This window comes from Natator depressus, chromosome 14 (genome assembly GCF_965152275.1).
Source record: "Natator depressus isolate rNatDep1 chromosome 14, rNatDep2.hap1, whole genome shotgun sequence".
Classification (NCBI taxonomy): domain Eukaryota; kingdom Metazoa; phylum Chordata; order Testudines; family Cheloniidae; genus Natator; species Natator depressus.
In genome coordinates this window covers 40954611-40971923 of record NC_134247.1, presented here as the reverse complement: position 1 = coordinate 40971923, position 17313 = coordinate 40954611, and the positions used below count along the sequence as shown (strand labels likewise).

Genomic DNA, 17313 nt, shown 5'->3' with positions numbered 1-17313 from the left:
GAAGCATCCAGGAAAGAGCCCCCCTCAGCCCAAGGCAAAGGGATGTGACAGTCCTGCGGGGGAGATCTCTCCATTCATATCTCTGAATTTAATATTTCAGACATGTAGAAATATTCACGAGAACCCACATGGTCAGAGTTAAGGGTGTTTGGATGCTGGGCTATGAGAAGGTTTCTGTTTACTGGTGTGTGTGTGTGTGTATCCCAGACCTGGTTAGGTGCCAGTGGACTGTTGTAAGGGGAATGCAAGCATCTGAGCCGTAGGATCTGCAGAGAAGTCAAGACTCTGGCACCAGAACAGAGCCCATCCACTGCCCCAATCTTGGGGTCCCTGGGCACATTCTTTAGGGACTCTACCCCTATCTCAGCTGTGAAACCCACTGCCTAATCCCCTGGTGTAGAGCTGACCCTCCAGACTCCCGCATGCTTAAACACACATCTCCCAGAACTCCACGCCAAGGGGAGAGCATGCTGGTTTCAGCTGAACTCTCTCTGGAGGCACGCAGTAGTTGTTAAGCATTTCACACACACAGACAGACTCTGCACAATCTAAGCCCTGGTTTACACTAGGACTTTAGGTCGAATTTAGCAGCGTTAAATCGATGTAAACCTGCACCCGTCCACACGATGAAGCCCTTTTTTTCAACTTAAAGGGCTCTTAAAATCGATTTCCTTACTCCACCCCTGACAAGTGGATTAGTGCTTAAATCGGCCTTGCCGGGTCGAATTTGGGGTACTGTGGACACAATTCAACGGTATTGGCCTCCGGGAGCTATCCCAGAGTGCTCCATTCTGACCGCTCTGGACAGCACTCTCAACTCAGATGCACTGGCCAGGTAGACAGGAAAAGGCCCGCGAACTTTTGAATCTCATTTCCTGTTTGGCCAGCGTGGCAAGCTGCAGGTGACCATGCAGAGCTCATCAGCAGAGGTGACCATGATGGAGTCCCAGAATCGCAAAAGAGCTCCAGCATGGACCGAACGGGAGGTACGGGATCTGATCGCTGTATGGGGAGAGGAATCTGTGCTATCAGCACTCCGATCCAGTTTTCGAAATGCCAAAACCTTTGTCAAAATCTCCCAGGGCATGAAGGACAGAGGCCATAACAGGGACCCGAAGCAGTGCCACGTGAAACTTAAGGAGCTGAGGCAAGCCTACCAGAAAACCAGAGAGGCGAACGGCCGCTCCGGGTCAGAGCCCCAAACATGCCGCTTCTATGATGAGCTGCGTGCCATTTTAGGGGGTTCAGCCACCACTACCCCAGCCGTGTTGTTTGACTCCTTCAATGGAGATGGAGGCAACATGGAAGCAGGTTTTGGGGATGAAGAAGATGATGATGATGAGGTTGTAGATAGCTCACAGCAAGCAAGCGGAGAAACCGGTTTTCCCGACAGCCAGGAACTGTTTCTCACCCTGGACCTGGAGCCAGTACCCCCCGAACCCACCCAAGGCTGCCTCCTGGACCCGGCAGGTGGAGAAGGGACCTCTGGTGAGTGTACCTTTTAAAATACTATACATGGTTTAAAAGCAAGCATGTGTAATGATTAATTTGCCCTGGCATTCGCGGCTCTCCTGGATGTACTCCCAAAGCCTTTGCAAAAGGTTTCTGGGGAGGGCAGCCTTATTCCATCCACCATGGTAGGACACTTTACCACTCCAGGCCAGTAACACGTACTCGGGAATCATTGTACAACAAAGCATTGCACTGTATGTTTGCTGGCATTCAAACAACATCCGTTCTTTATCTCTCTGTGTTATCCTCAGGAGAGTGATATCATTTATGGTCACCTGGTTGAAATAGGGTGCTTTTCTTCAGGGAACTCTCGGAGGTGCCCGTTCCTGCTGGGCTGTTTGCCTGTGACTGAACAGAAATGTTCCCCGCTGTTAGCCACGGGGAGGGGGAGGGTTGAGGGGGTAGCCACACGGTGGGGGGGAGGCAAAATGCGACCTTGTAACGAAAGCACATGTGCTATGTATGTAATGTTAACAGCAAGGTTTACAGTGAAAGAATGTAGCCATTGTTCTAGAAAATGTGTCTTTTTAAATACCACTGTCCCTTTTTTTTCTCCACCAGCTGCATGTGTTTCAATGATCACAGGATCTTCTCCTTCCCAGAGGCTAGCGAAGATTAGAAGGCGAAAAAAACGCACTCGCGATGAAATGTTCTCTGAGCTCATGCTGTCCGCCCACACTGACAGAGCACAGACGAATGCATGGAGGCAAATAATGTCAGAGTGCAGGAAAGCACAAAATGACTGGGAGGAGAGGTGGCGGGCTGAAGAGAGTAAGTGGTGGGCTGAAGAGAGAGCTGAAGCTGAAAGGTGGTGGCAGCGTGATGAGAGGAGGCAGGATTCAATGCTGAGGCTGCTGGAGTATCAAAGTAATATGCTCCAGTGTATGGTTGAGCTGCAGCAAAGGCAGCTGGAGCACAGACGGCCGCTACAGCCCCTGTGTAACCAACCACCCTCCTCCCCAAGTTCCATAGCCTCCTCACCCAGACGCCCAAGAACGCGGTGTGATAAATGAATAAAGAATGCATGAATGTGAAGCAACAATGACTTTATTGCCTCTGCAAGCGGTGATCGAAGGGAGGAGGGGAGGGTGGTTAGCTTACAGGGAAGTAGAGTGAACCAAGGGGCGGGGGGTTTCATCAAGGAGAAACAAACAGAACTTTCACACCGTAGCCTGTCCAGTCATGAAACTGGTTTTCAAAGCTTCTCTGATGTGCACAGCGCCCTCCTGTGCTCTTCTAACAGCCCTGGTGTCTGGCTGCGCGTAACCAGCAGCCAGGTGATTTGCCTCAACCTCCCACCCCGCCATAAATGTCTCCCCCTTACTCGCTCAGATATTGTGGAACACACAGCAAGCAGTAATAACAGTAGGAATATTGGTTTCGCTGAGATCTAAGCGAGTCAGTAAACTGCACCAGCGCACCTTTAAACGTCCAAATGCACATTCTACCACCATTCTGCACTTGCTCAGCCTGTAGTTGAACAGCTCCTGACTACTGTCCAGGCTGCCTGTGTACGGCTTCATGAGCCATGGCATTAAGGGGTAGGCTGGGTCCCCAAGGATAACTATAGGCATTTCAACATCCCCAACGGTTATTTTCTGGTCTGGGAATAAAGTCCCTTCCTGCAGCTTTTGAAACAGACCAGAGTTCCTGAAGATGCGAGCGTCATGTACCTTTCCCAGCCATCCCACGTTGATGTTGGTGAAACGTCCCTTGTGATCCACCAGACCTTGCAGCACTATTGAAAAGTACCCCTTGCCGCCTTGGTGCTCCGGTGCCAAGATAGGGATATGGGTTCCGTCTATGGCCCCACCACAGTTAGGGAATCCCATTGCAGCAAAGCCATCCACTATGACCTGCACATTTCCCAGGGTCACTACCCTTGATATCAGCAGATCTTTGATTGCGTGGGCTACTTGCATCACAGCAGCCCCCACAGTAGATTTGCCCACTCCGAATTGATTCCCAACTGACTGGTAGCTGTCTGGCGTTGCAAGCTTCCACAGGGCTATCGCCACTCGCTTCTCAACTGTGAGGGCTGCTCTCATCTTGGTATTCATGCGCTTCAGGGCAGGGGAAAGCAAGTCACAAAGTTCCATGAAAGTGCCCTTATGCATGCGAAAGTTTCACAGCCACTGGGAATTGTCCCAGACCTGCAACACTACGCGGTCCCACCAGTCTGTGCTTGTTTCCCGAGCCCAGAATCGGCGTTCCACAGCATGAACCTGCCCCATTAGCACCATGATGCACGCATTGGCAGGGCCCATGCTTTCAGAGAAGTCTGTGTCCATGTCCTGATCACTCACGTGACCGCGCTGACGTCGCCTCCTCGCCCGGTATCGCTCTGCCAGGTTCTGGTGCTGCATATACTGCTGGATAATGCGTGTGGAGTTTAATGTGCTCCTAACTGCCAAAGTGATCTGAGCAGGTTCCATGCTTGCCGTGGTATGGCATCTGCACAGAAAAAAGGTGCAGAACGATTGTCTGCCATTGCCCTGACAGAGGGAGGGGCGACTGACGACATGGCTTACAGGGTTGGCTTACAGGGAATTAAAATCAACAAAGGGGGTGGGTTTGCGAGAAACTGAATGGCCCCCTCAAGGATAGAACTCAAAACCTCAAGGATAGAACTCAAAACTGGGTTTAGCAGGCCATTGATTTCACAGAAGAAGGGAGGGAGGAGAAAATGAATACAAAACAAATCTGGTCTATTTCTTGTTTTGAGCCACTTCATCTATCTTTATACATCTTGCTGGCAGCAGACTGTGAGTACGACCGCTAGCCATCGTCATCTCCTGGGTGCTCGGCAGAAGATGGTGCAGTATGACTGCTGGCCATCGTCTTCTGCTGGCTGCTGATTAAAAGACAGTGCACTGCCGGCAGGACTGAATCACCATGAGATGAAACTTAAAAGGGAAACGACCTGGCTGAGTCACTCCCATGTTTGCTCAGGCGCCCGGTTAAAAGAGCACCCAGGACTACGTCGATGACGGCTACCAGTCATACAGCACTGTCTGCTGCCAAAAGGCGATAAACTGCTGCTGTGTAGCAATGCAGTACCGCGTCTGCCAGCACCCAGGAGACATACGGTGACGGTGAGCTGAGCGGGCTCCATTCTTGCCGTGGTGTGGCGTCTGCACAGGTAACTCAAGAAAAAAGGCGCGAAACGATTGTCTGCTGCTGCTTTCACGGAGGGAGGGAGGGAAGGGGGGCCTGACGATATGTACCCAGAACCCCCCGCGACAATGTTTTAGCCCCATCAGGCACTGGGATTTCTACCCAGAATTCAAATGGGTGGAGGAGACTGTGGGAACTGTGGGATAGCTACCCACAGTGCAACGCTCCGGAAGTCGACGCTTGCCTCGGTACTGTGGAAGCACTCCGCCGAGTTAATGCACTTAGAGCATTTTCTGTGGGGACACACACACTCGAATATATAAAACCGATTTCTAAAAAACCGACTTCTATAAATTCGACCTAATTTCGTAGTGTAAACATACCCGATGAGTCATTTCTTACTTTCTAACTGTAATTGAAAAGCGTGTTTCTGGTGCAAACAAAGGTTTGAATTAATCAACCTGAGTGTCTTGGACCCAAATGTCTGGCCTTCTCACCCAACAATTAAATAGAAGCATCATCTAAGTGTGAACCAATTGACCAGCACCATTCTCTTCCCACAGTCTCAGAGGCTCTTCCCAATTTCCATTCCTAGATCCCTTCTAGGTACCTTTGAACTTCCTCAGAGTCTCCATTAGCACAATAGTTTTCTGGGAGAAATCGCTGACTTGCTCTTCCAGTTCAGGAGGAATCTCCTCTGGCTGCTGGAACTTCCCCTTCTCACACCTGGAGAGAAACAATTTCACGTGATTATATTTCATTGTGTGACTCATGATAAGTTCTGGCTAGTGAGTCGCTACTCTAATATGCCTGGAGTTCAAATTCCTCGACTCCTCCCAGCCTCAGAACAGGTGCAACACAGCCCATGGCCGTACAACCTTCCCTTCTAAGGACTCATTAATATTCTTCAACTCTGGTCTGGTGAGCTCAGCTCTGGGGACAAAAGGGGAATTGAATCTCCCTGGCCAATTCACTCCTTGGCCTCCATGCTCTGAGGGACAGGAGGTTCCTATGTAAAGAAATCTGTCCACAAGGAACTAAACTGAGCCACCAACTCCCCCCTCCCCAGCTCATTCCACACAGGTCTCCAAACAGTGCTCAGGCCGGAAAAGACTCAGGTGGGAAAGACTCTTGACCACTGCTGCCTTGGGCTGAATGGTAACCAGGGCCCCAGTAGTGACAGGCCCATATTCCATCCCCACAATCCTGAGGCAGCCAGTCCCCCAGGGTTGTGACATCTCGAGGAAACACTTGAGGTCAGTCTTTCCCACTGAATGGAGAATTCCAGAGTCTTCTGTACCAGGGTGAGAACCTGAGGATTAAGTTTATCTGAGAGATTTGTATCCAAAATCCCCACACATGTTGCTGTGGATATGCGGTGCAAACATCATCTCCATGCTCTTCCCCAGCATTGCCAAGTATGTGTGGGAGTGAGAGAGAACCACATACCTACTCAAGGTGCTTCTGACATCCTAGAGGGGAGAGAGAGGAGAGAAAGATTAAAAAAAATCTCAGTACCACCTGATACACACTTGGGATTCCAGGAAAGGGATTTTGCAAATACAGGGAAAATCAGCCCTGCCCTGGCCCTGGAGCCATGGTTTCACTGAGCTAATGGGGCTTTTCCTTCTCTAATATCAATATGTCTGTGAGTCTGCAGAACAATAGTCATTCACATTTCAGCAATGCACACATTGAGTTACACTGAGATCTCTGACTGCTGGACCCCGGTGCCCGTACTTCAGGAGCTGTCCTGTCCCTGTGTTGGGATTTGGGATGTTTCTAGCTCAGTCTCACCTGCAGGAATTCACTTGCTGGCTTCTGACACTTCCCCTCCATCTCACTGATCAGCTCACTGAGATGGGAAATCCCCTCTGAGAGTTTGCTGATATTTTCATTCTGTATCTTCACAATCTCCTTGTCCAGCTGGGCCAGCAGGAGTTGCTCTTGTTCCTCCAGGAGCTGCCGCAGTTGCTGAAATTCAGACACAATCTTCTGCCTCTCGGTTTCTGTCTGTTTCTAGAAGAAATAAGGAAAGGGCTGGTCAGGAACATGGATGGAGCCTGATGACCTTTCATACAGTCTTACAAGAGAGAGTTTCTTTACTATCTCTAACACATCTGTGCAGAGACCAGGCCATGAGCCATCAGGCCTAGTGCTCAGAGCTGCAGTCAGAAGTCAGGAACTACAGCCGAAGTCAGAGCTGGAGTCAAAGTCAGGACCTCACCAAGGGTTGGGGCTACAGTCGAGCTCAGAAGTCATGCCAAAGGCTGAGCCAGAATCAGTGTCTGGAGTCACACGGGGGATCAGGACTGGAGTCGGAGTCAGGCACCCTCGCGAAGGGTCAAACCAAAGTCAGACAGCAGTACTGCAAGTCAAACCTGAGTCAGGAACAACGCCAGGGCCAAGCCAGCGTCAGGGTCCAGTCCAGCAGCAGATCGGGAGTTCACTCAGTTGTTTGGACAACTTCCCGTGACTCCTGCTGGCGTAATTCATGCAGCCGAACGTCTGCTCCAATCAGGAGCTTCGTAGGCAGATCCTCTGGTGGGCCAGAGTTCCACTAGCCCCTCCCCCGCTGGCTCTGGAGAGCGGTCGGGTTGTCATGAGAGTCTCTGTGGACTGAGGTTCAAAACCCACCATTCTTCCCATCCTGACACTTGACTCTACACTGTGATCACAAAGGAGAGGATTTTCTTACCGCTTCCCATTTGGGCCCAATCTCTCTGCAAGGGCTGTCTCCATGTCTACTGGGATATAGTCAGTGCGGTTTGGGAGAAATTTTGTGAAAGACACAAGGGGTCGTAATTAACTCATTAACTAAAATGCATCTTAGATCCTGCAGAAGACGCTGTTGTCCTTCTCCAGGGAGAGAACATTTGTGATACGCACATCTGCAGACACACAGACACACACACACAGTACCCCATGATCATGGAGAAACACACACAAGGCCACAGAGAAATCTACCAATAAACATCCCTCCCAGCTCCATGTCCCAGCAGGCGAAGAACAGGCACCGACCAGATACTCCTGGCTTCTCTTCTCTCCAGTCACTTTCAATCCCAGCAGCTTTTCTCTCTCTTCCCTCAGAGTCTTCAAATGGGCTTGTATTTTTTCCTGACAAACAGAAATGATTTGGTGGGTTTATTCTGAGGGTTGTAGGGGGTGGATAAGGTGTTTTCCCACCCAAAATTCAAGATAACAGTCAGTCTTCCTAGATAGACCAGGTGGGTAAGGCAATATCTTCTGCTGGCCCAGCTCCTGTTGGTAAGAGAGCCAAGCTTTTGAGCTTACACACAACTCAGCTCTGGGAAACGTACTCTTTCCTAGGCCTGAAGAAGAGCTCTGTGTAAGCTTGAAAGCTTGTTGTTCACCCACAGAAGTTGGCCATGAGCAGATATTACTTCACCTACCTTGTCTCTCTAATATCCCGGGACCAACAACAATACTGTGTACAACAGTGAGTCTTTCTAGAGGTAGGACATCCGAGACACCAAGGAAATGAAAGCTTATTTATGGAAATTGGCCGTGTTTTGTATTCAGGTTGTTTGAAGTTTTTACGTCCACTTTCTCCATTGAGTGGAACCAGTGGAAAACTGGTGTCCCATGGCGATGAATCTATAAAGCTGTTTTTGAGGAGATTTAACAAACAGTGATACCAATCCCAGAAGCCTCCGGGGGCAGCCATGTCAGCCGGGATGCTCAAAGGAGTCAAACTCCATTGACTTTCAGCCCTGTACCCCTGGGGAATGGACGGGTTGGACAGCACTGATGTAAGGACTAGGGCAAACCCCATTAGATGTGTTGACTTGTGTTAGGAACAGCTGGGGTTTGCCCTAGTGCTGTCCTAGCCCCTTTCCCTGCAATGGCCTCTGGGTAGCGACCCCAAAGTCCCGAGCAAAGACCCCAGAAGCGGTGGATTCTGGCAGATTTCAAAGGGCTGCCTGGTGGGACTAACGGACCCACGTTGGCTGGTCCTTGCCCATGAACACACGAGAACAGGTCAGAGTGGCACTGGTCCGCACGGCCCAGGGGTTAGTTTTGCTGAAGATAAGTCTGATCCCAGTGGCATGTGGCATGGACCCGCACTGACTGGAGCCCTTGTGGGTGTGGACTGAAGGTGCTCGGGATCCCACACCATGTTCAGCCCAGTGATCTCCTCTAGTGCAGGCCGGCAGCATCTGAGTTTAACCCTCGTGGAGCAGGACAGGAATTCACAATCCCAGTGGGAAACCTCCTCTCCCTGCCGGGCCTAGGAACTGTATCAAGGAGTCTTTTCCTCCTACTGTCTGCACTTCATCACTGCTCAGTGCTGCTGAAAGGGGCAGAGTAGCTAGTGGTTAGAGCACTGAACTGGGCCTTGGAAAACCAGGTTTTTGTATCCAGCTCTGCCACTGATATACGGAGTCACCTTGGACAAGTTACTTCCCTTCACTGTGCCTCAGTTTCCCCTCCCACCCTTTGTCTGTCTTGTCCAGTTAGACTGTAAATGGCTCCTGGCAGGGATTGTCCCTCACCGGGTTTTGTGCAAGGCCCCCACAATCGAGGTCAGATCTCACCTGGGGTTTCTAGGGGATACAAATAACAATAAACACCGTGATACAACCAGTAATACCAGCCACAGCTTGTAACTCCCCCAATCAGCTTTCATTCAATGAAGGCTACACACAGCTGAATGACAGGATCACACCATTAACCTGTAATTAACATCCAAAGTTATTACCCATTAGACTGGACAGCAACTCCCTACCCTTGTACTCCTGGGCAGCTTCCTGTATGGGAACCACCGTGTGAGTGCGGTGAGCCCGGGATCTGTCGCACACCACACAGATGGGGGTTTGATCCTCTTCACAGAACAGTTTCAGAGCCTCCTGGTGTTCCCCACACACCCCGCCCCCTCCTGCTGCCTTTGCTGCCTGGAAACTCAGCCGCTTGGCGATTTCTACGACATTTGCCAGCTGCCTGTTGGGCCTGAGGTTTCCCTGTTGCACAGTTTCTCTGCACTGAGGGCAGGAGGCGGCCGTGTCGGGTCCCTCCCAGCACTGGGCGATGCAGGCTCGGCAGAGATTGTGCCCACACTCCAGAGTGACAGGGTCTGTGAAATACTCCAGACAGAGGGGACATGTCGCTTCCTCCTGGAGACTTTCCACGGGGCTCACTGCAGCCATGGCTCCCTCTGGGCAGTGGGACAGGCTTTGTTTCCATTTCCTGAGTTCACACTGTGCCCCGCCTGCAGCAGCAAGGGGGTGTTTCCTTGCTGAGCAGGAAGAACCCAACCAATTTCACCCCGGGAGGCTTTAGTGAAAAAATGAACAGTCACACCCCTGACAGGTAACTTTCAGTGAAATTAGCCTGTAATTAAAACCCCAAAGGGCTCCCGGTCTCCAATCAGCCCCTGTGCTGGTGGGGAGGGTCACTGAGGCAGCCCCCTGTGAGGATGAACCTAGAGGAGCAGCAGCTGTGTGTCTAAGGCGTGATAGTCAGGGTTGGCAGAATTTTTTTTTATAATCTATAATTATGACAGATAATGTTTATTTTAAGCAATTTTTATATTTATTGATTTAAACCTCACAGTTGCACAACAATCTGGGGTTTAAGCATTTCCTTCCAATTAAAATGTTCACGGTTGTGGGAAATTATGGGGCGGATCAGACAATATTGTGGTCAGACCAGAACTATTCAATGACACTAGACACTGAGATTCAAAAAGTCGAAGCTTTAGAACTGTTAAAATTGTCTGTGAGGAGCTAAATCTCCCCCCTCCCCCAGCAGCTCCCCCAGGGCAATGACCCAGTGCCTCCCCCACCACCACAGGGACCGAGGCTGGGAGTCCATCTGATGGCGGCTCAGGGGCCTGTGGAATGTGCTGGGATCTCAGCCTGGGCCCTAGTGGGGCAGGTGACCCTGTAACACAACCACACCCAGCAAGGCCTGCTCCCATTTTCTCCCTGTTTGTCCGTCCCAGCAGAGAGACCAGGGACTGCAGGGAGACCAAGCTCCCGTCCCCCAGGTGAGGGCTGGGGCCCAATGGCCGAGGGCAGCCGGTGTGAGGGGAGCTCGCACTAGGGGCCTGCAGGGTACATGGTGTGGGATAAACAGAGACCTCTCAGGCCACTTGCCCATTGCGGCTGCAGGAGGGGATGTGGGGACAGACGGAGGAGGCCTGGAGCAGTCTGGGAAGCCGCCAACCGGGGACACGGAGAGGGAATTCAGCTGTGGCGGGGAAGCCGTGCTGCGCAGAGATGCTGCTCCGGATGCAGCTGGTTACCCGGGTCCAGCGCTGCAGCAGGTTAACAACGTGGTTAATACAAATTGCAGCTCAGCGGAGTGAAGTGCTGCCCTTTTGCTGTCTCTGCGCGGCTTGAGATTTGCAGGCATCCCTCAAACACCTTTCCCCTGCTGCTGTCTCAGGTACCCGGGTCTTCACTCAGCGTTGCAGAGCAGAGCAGATTCAGTGCTTTGGTACAGGGTTACGGAAAGGAAAGAGACTGGCATGGTAGATATAGTACCTGTAATTTCTCTCCCCTGGCTGTCAGATGCACCATGTGCAGCTGGTTACTTAGAGATATTCAGTCAGACAGCTGGGGTGGCCTTTTTGTGCTCTGCCCCTTTCGTGGTAAATGGTGGCTGTAACTTTCCCCACTCGAGTCCCTTTGGCATCACTGGGAAGCTGAGACCTTTCAGGATCAGGACACTGAATCGTAAGCTTTCTGGGTCTATTTGCTCAGCATCTGCTCAGAGCTCAGCACCATGGGGCCCTCGTCCTCCACAGACTGTAATGCGAAGAGACACACAGGCATTGTATAGATGGGGAAACTGAGGCAGGGAGAGGGCTGGTTCAATGGGCCCCCTATTCAGTGGCTACAAGGGCCAATGCAGACCTTAGCCAATGAGAAATAATTTCCTGCCTCTAAGCTTCTGTCTTTCCCTGTGGTGGCAGGTCATGGACATGTGGAGACTCATGGGCCATTTCATCACCCTCCTCCTCCCCTAGCGCGTACATAGCACTTCTCATCTGTAGAGCTCAAGCACTTTACAGTGAAGGTCAGTGACGTTCTCCCCATTACGGATGGGAAACTGAGGCACGGCATGGTGAAGACCCAGATTCCCAGTGGAACTTAGGTGGCTAAAGCCCAGGTTTCAACCCCTGACTCCCAGAATTAGGTGCCACTGAAATCCAGAAAACCTCTGCCTGGCTGCCCCTAACTCTGCAGGGGCCTCAACTCACTCAGCACCAACATTTCGATGGGAAAATTTCCCAAGGTTCCTGAATTTCTTCTTCTGGGCCTGGACCCTGCTGCCTCCTTCTCAGCGTCCAGACACCTGCCTCACATCCAAACCCCAGAAGGATCCTCCAAGCAGAAGGCCGACAGTGGAAAGCCTCTCTTGCCTGTGGGGCCCAATCCTGTAGCAGTGTGCTGAGCACCCCTTTTGGATCAGGGCTCAGACAAAACCCAGAGGAGGTGCTGGTAGAGGCTCCTTTATAACATAGAGCCCAGTGGTTAGGACACTCGCCTGGCGTCTGGGAGATACAGGTTCTACTCTCCACTCTGCCTGATGGGGAGGAAGGGTTTGAACACAGGTCTCCCACTGCTCAGGTGACTGCCCTAACCACAGGGGTCTGGGATATTCTGATGTGAGGATCCCCCTCAATCTTTTCTGATCAAGCTGCTCCACACTGGCTAAATAATTAAATAGCCCCTGGGTCAGAGCAAGAGGGTGACAATGAGTCTATAGCAGGGGTGGGCAAACTTTTTGGCTTGAGGGCCACATCAGGTACCAAAATTGTATGGAGGGACAGGTAGGGAAGGCTGGGGGAGGCTGTGCTTCCCCAGCCAGGCGTCACCTGGCCCCTGCCCCCTATCCAACCCCGCCCCTCTCCCTGCCCCTTGATTGACCCCCAGATCTCCCACCTCCTGTCCACTCCCCTTGCCCCCTGACTGCCCCCTGGGACCGCCACCCCCATCCAACCCCCCCTGCTCCCTGACTGCCCCCCGGGACCCCCAACCCCATCTAACCCCCCCCGCTCCCTGACCATGCCCTGGGACCCCCGCCCCCATCCAACTATCCAAATTTTGTTTCTGGTGTTCATGTTGCAATTTTAGTTTTTCCAATTCCTGTTCCAAATTTTCCTTTTCCTTTTCATATTCATATGCCTGAGCCTGAGACATAGCACAGGTGACTCGTGCTGCTGTTTGGACTTTCTTGGGGGAATAGCCCTCTTGATTCCCCAGCAACAAGTTGTCCAGAACTTTCTTGTGCAGTGTAGAGACTGCAGCAGTCACGCATGGATCAGACCCCAAGCTTTTAAACACCTGTCTTAACAAGCACTCATCAACCATAGCTGGAGGCCTCAGGGTGTCCCCCTTCTTCTCCGGAGTAAACCCGCCTTGCTCGCACTTGCAGAACATCATAAATTTGAAGATAGCACTAATTCAACTCCACGTGCCTATGTATTTCCCTCTCTCCCAATAATCTGTAACCAATCTGATCCCAATCTGATCCAATCCTCAGTTCCCCGGCCACTGAGTCTAATATCTTAAGACAAAATTTTAGCTTATCCAACCAGTTCAGAAACAGTTGACTTCGTCACTGGCACGGTCACCATCCTCGGCTACGAAATGTTGAAATGGATCTTTAACGGCTCACAGCTGGGCAGAATGTTCCCGGTACCCGTCAACAAGCCAGAATCAGTAGACTCCATGCAAAACAGTTTATTTGAGAAAGAATCACAGACGCAGTATAAGGTTATCTAATGCATGTCTCCCTAGTGAGCCTCAATTCCCCAAGCACAAACCCTCAGTATTTATGCTGGCCCCACGCAGTATTCTGATTGGCTAGCAAAGCGGGTATAACTATCAATCTAGATGAGGATTTATCTCTTTCATTGTCTTCTATTCTCAGTCACCTGATCTATCAAGGATTCCCCCGAGGCAGTGGTTTTCAAAGGAGTTACATGCCCTGTGAACATTTTATTACTAATTTTCTCCTAATTAATACTTTGGAAGGGACTGCAGAAGGGGTATCGACCAGACATCACCCCACGGTTACACTCTCATCAATCATTCACTCAAGCTGTCAGTTAAATGCCTTCCAAAGGGGTCATTTTGCCCCGGGTCAGCTCGTGCCAAGCTCACTGATCTTGTGTCTATACGTTTTCTTTACCTAGTGAGCCGGCATATTGACTGATAAAGGTTGGTAACAGAACAGATACGCAGAATAGAGAATTTCCACTTTAACCGTTTGAAACTAAGGAGGCCCTGCTCCCAGAATCCTCTAGCAAATTCAAACAGGTCAAGCCGTACCACATTCATGTTCACCACATTCATTAATAAGAAGCACAGTAATTCATAATAATTCAGCATCGTCTCAACACCCTGGACAGTGAATCTCCTTGTTTCCACCCCTGTCTCAGTGCGAGGGAGTCGTGCTTCTGCTTCAATGGGTGTCAGTTCCCTGTCACTCCCAGCCTTTTACCTCCCCACAAAAACTCATCAGGGCTCTGCCAGTCCTAACTTTGCCTTGCATATTAACACTGGGCACAACCTTGTCTCCAGCCCCTCTGACGTGTCCTTCTGTAGTGGCCACCCCCTCTCCACTGGACACTCAGACATTCCCAGGTAGGCCATCGGGACGACACCAGCTTGTTTGATTCATCTGAGGATCAGTGCCAACAGAACATCACAGCACTGAGATGTGATTTTTAGTGAAAACAAACAGGAGTTTATTAGTTAAGATTGAAGAGATAGTGAGCGAAGCAATAAGACCAACAGATTACACACCAATCATCAGGTATAACAGGATTCAGATAGGCCAAGTTTAACTTTAACAGGTAAAATCCATGGCTAAAGCATTCTCCCAGGGCCACCAGCCACCATTGATGAAATCCCCCTTTTCATGAATGGAAAGCATGCTCTCCTTTTGGCTTCCTGAAGGACCGCAGGGTGCTGTTCTTGTCCCCCAGTTATAGTCCAGTAAACCGCTGAAGTGGTCCCCCCACCATGGTCTGTTCTCCAGTGTGCTCTTTCTGTTGGTCCTATATTCCAGTGGCTCTCAGCCTTTCCCCACGATGGTACCTCTTTCAGGAGTCTGATCTGTCTTGCCTCCTTGGCTCACTGAAAAATGACGTGCTTCCAAAATCCGACAGAAAAAGACAAAAGTGTCACAGCTACTATTAGTGAAAAATTACTTCCTTTCTCTTTTTTATCATATAATTTTAACAAAGAAATCAATTGGAATCAGGGATTTCAAGTGATTAAAAAAATTAATCCTGATTAATCACATGATTATTTGAACTGTTAAACAATAATAGAATACCATTTCTCTAAATATTTTTGGATGTTGTCTCCATTTGCAAATATATTGATTTCAATTACAGCACAGAATACAAAGTCTATAGTGCTCACTTTATTTTTTATTACAAGTATTTGCCTGTAAACCCCCCCCAAAGAAATAGTATTTTTCAATTCAACCATTACAAGTACTGTAGTGCAATCCCTTTATCATGAAAGTTGAACTTACAAATGTAGAATTATGTAAAAAATACCTGCATTCAAAAAATAAATAAATAAATTAAATAAAACAATGTACAATTTCAGAGCCTGTAAGTCCACTCAGTTCTACTTCTTGTTCAGCCAATCGCTTAGACAAACAAGTTTGTTTCCATTTGCAGGAGGTAATGCTGCAAGTGAGAAGAGGCAATCTGATGACACTGTTGCAGCCGGAGTTGCAAGATATTTACATGCCAGATACGCTAAAGATTCCTCTGTCCCTTCATGCTTCAACCACCTTTGCTTAACGTCCCTTCCCCTGGCCTGTTATACCTGCTGGAGGAAGACTTGGCCAATCATGTGAAGCGAGCCAAGAGGGTGGGAATGGTCACCCGCAGCCAGGCTAAACAAGCCATCACACCTAGGTCTGTTCCGGAAACTTCTACCAGGACCCGGTCAGAGGTGATGGACCCGGACCCCAGGCCAATGTCTGCAACAGCAGTTGTGGATCCAGTCCCAGAGACCCAGACAGAGCCAGTCCCAGAACCGGAACCTGCGGAACAACCAGCACCAGACCCATTGCCCTCACTGAATCCAGTACTTGCAACCCCAACACCAGAGGGCCCCAGCGAACCTGAACCGGCAACAGCCGATAACCCTACACAAGAGGCTCAGCCGGAGCCTGAACCCCAACATAGTGCACCAGCAGAAAGCGGTGCACAGTCAGTGGAAACAGCCCGATCCCCTACATCGCTTCCAGAGGGACCAAGCATAGGTCCACAATCCAATGAGGAACTGATGTCTCCAGCATCAAGGGAACAGTTCCAGACCGAACAGGAAGCAGATGAAAGCTTCCAGAGAGCTTGGACGGCGGCACAGAGCAACCCACCGCCTCTCAGCTCTTCTAATCGATCCAGGTTTGTTGTAGAAAGAGGACTTTTATACAAGGAAACTCTTTCTGGTGGACACCAGGAAGACTGGCATCCTCAGAGACAGCTGGTAGTTCCAACTAAATACCGGGCCAAGCTCTTGAGCTTAGCCCACGATCATCCTAGTGGCCATGCTGGGGTGAACAGGACCAAAGACCGGTTGGGGAGGTCATTCCACTGGGAGGGAATGGGCAAGGATGTTTCTACCTATATCCGGTCTTGTGAGGTATGCCAAAAAGTGGGAAAACCCCAAGACCAGGTCAAAGCCCCTCTTCAGCCACTCCCCATCATTGAAGTTCCATTTCAGCGAGTAGCTGTGGATATTCTGGGTCCTTTTCCAAAAAAAATACCCAGAGGAAAGCAGTACATACTGACTTTCATGGATTTTGCCACCTGATGGCCAGAAGCAGTAGCTCTAAGCAACACCAGGGCTAAAAGTGTGTGCCAAGCACTAGCAGACATTTTTGCCAGGGTAGGTTGGCCCTCTGACATCCTCACAGATGCAGGAACTAATTTTCTGGCAGGAACTATGGAAAGCCTTTGGGAAGCTCATGGGGTAAATCACTTGGTTGCCACTCCTTACCACCATCAAACAAATGGCATGGTGGAGAAGTTTAATGGAACTTTGGGGGCCAGGATACGTAAATTCGTAAATGAGCACTCCAATGATTGGGACCTAGTGTTGCAGCAGTTGCTCTTTGCCTACAGAGCTGTACCACATCCCAGTTTAGGGTTTTCACCATTTGAACTTGTGTATGGCCGTGAGGTTAAGGGGCCATTACAGTTGGTGAAGCAGCAATGGGAGGGATTTACACCTTCTCCAGGAACTAACATTCTGGACTTTGTAACCAACCTACAAAACACCCTCCGAACCTCTCTAGCCCTTGCTAAAGAAAACCTACAGGATGCTCAAAAAGAACAAAAAGCCTGGTATTAATTCTCTAAAGCCCTTTTATTCCAGAGAATTAAAGGTTGGTCAGTTTACAGCCCAGGGAGGAGATGACACTGAGTGGCCTGAAGGTGTCTACTACGAAGGGAGAAGTGCTGGTGGTGTGGAAGAGGTGAACCTCTCCATGACCCTTGGGTGTATGCAGCGACAGCAGATTGAGGAGCTGTGCACTAGCTACGCGCCGACGTTCTCAGCCACCCCAGGACCGACTGAATGGGCATACCACTGTAGCTCCCGAAAGCTTATGCTCAAATAAATGTGTTAGTCTCTAAGGTGCCACAAGTCCCCCTGTTCTTTTTGCGGATACAGACTAACA

At 50.2% G+C, this 17313-nt stretch overlaps 1 protein-coding gene and 1 long non-coding RNA gene across 2 annotated transcripts in view; one reads left to right on the top strand and one right to left on the bottom strand.

Moving 5' to 3' along the window:
* LOC141998490 (zinc finger protein RFP-like) overlaps nucleotides 1-9808 on the bottom strand; it is a 208131-nt gene extending 198323 nt beyond the window's left edge. Inside the window, exons 1-5 of the mRNA XM_074971351.1 lie at nucleotides 9383-9808; nucleotides 7651-7748; nucleotides 6427-6648; nucleotides 6079-6101; nucleotides 5240-5355 (exon numbers count right to left, since the gene is read on the bottom strand). Coding sequence (XP_074827452.1) covers nucleotides 5240-5355; nucleotides 6079-6101; nucleotides 6427-6648; nucleotides 7651-7748; nucleotides 9383-9797 — 874 coding nt within the window. The 5' untranslated portion in view covers nucleotides 9798-9808. The remainder of the gene's footprint in view (nucleotides 1-5239; nucleotides 5356-6078; nucleotides 6102-6426; nucleotides 6649-7650; nucleotides 7749-9382) is intronic.
* A 74-nt stretch (nucleotides 9809-9882) lies between these two features.
* LOC141998615 (uncharacterized) lies at nucleotides 9883-17107 on the top strand. Its single transcript, XR_012641869.1, has 3 exons — nucleotides 9883-9960; nucleotides 15302-16036; nucleotides 17010-17107. It is a non-coding gene; the product is annotated as an uncharacterized LOC141998615 (long non-coding RNA).
* Nucleotides 17108-17313: the final 206 nt, after the last annotated feature.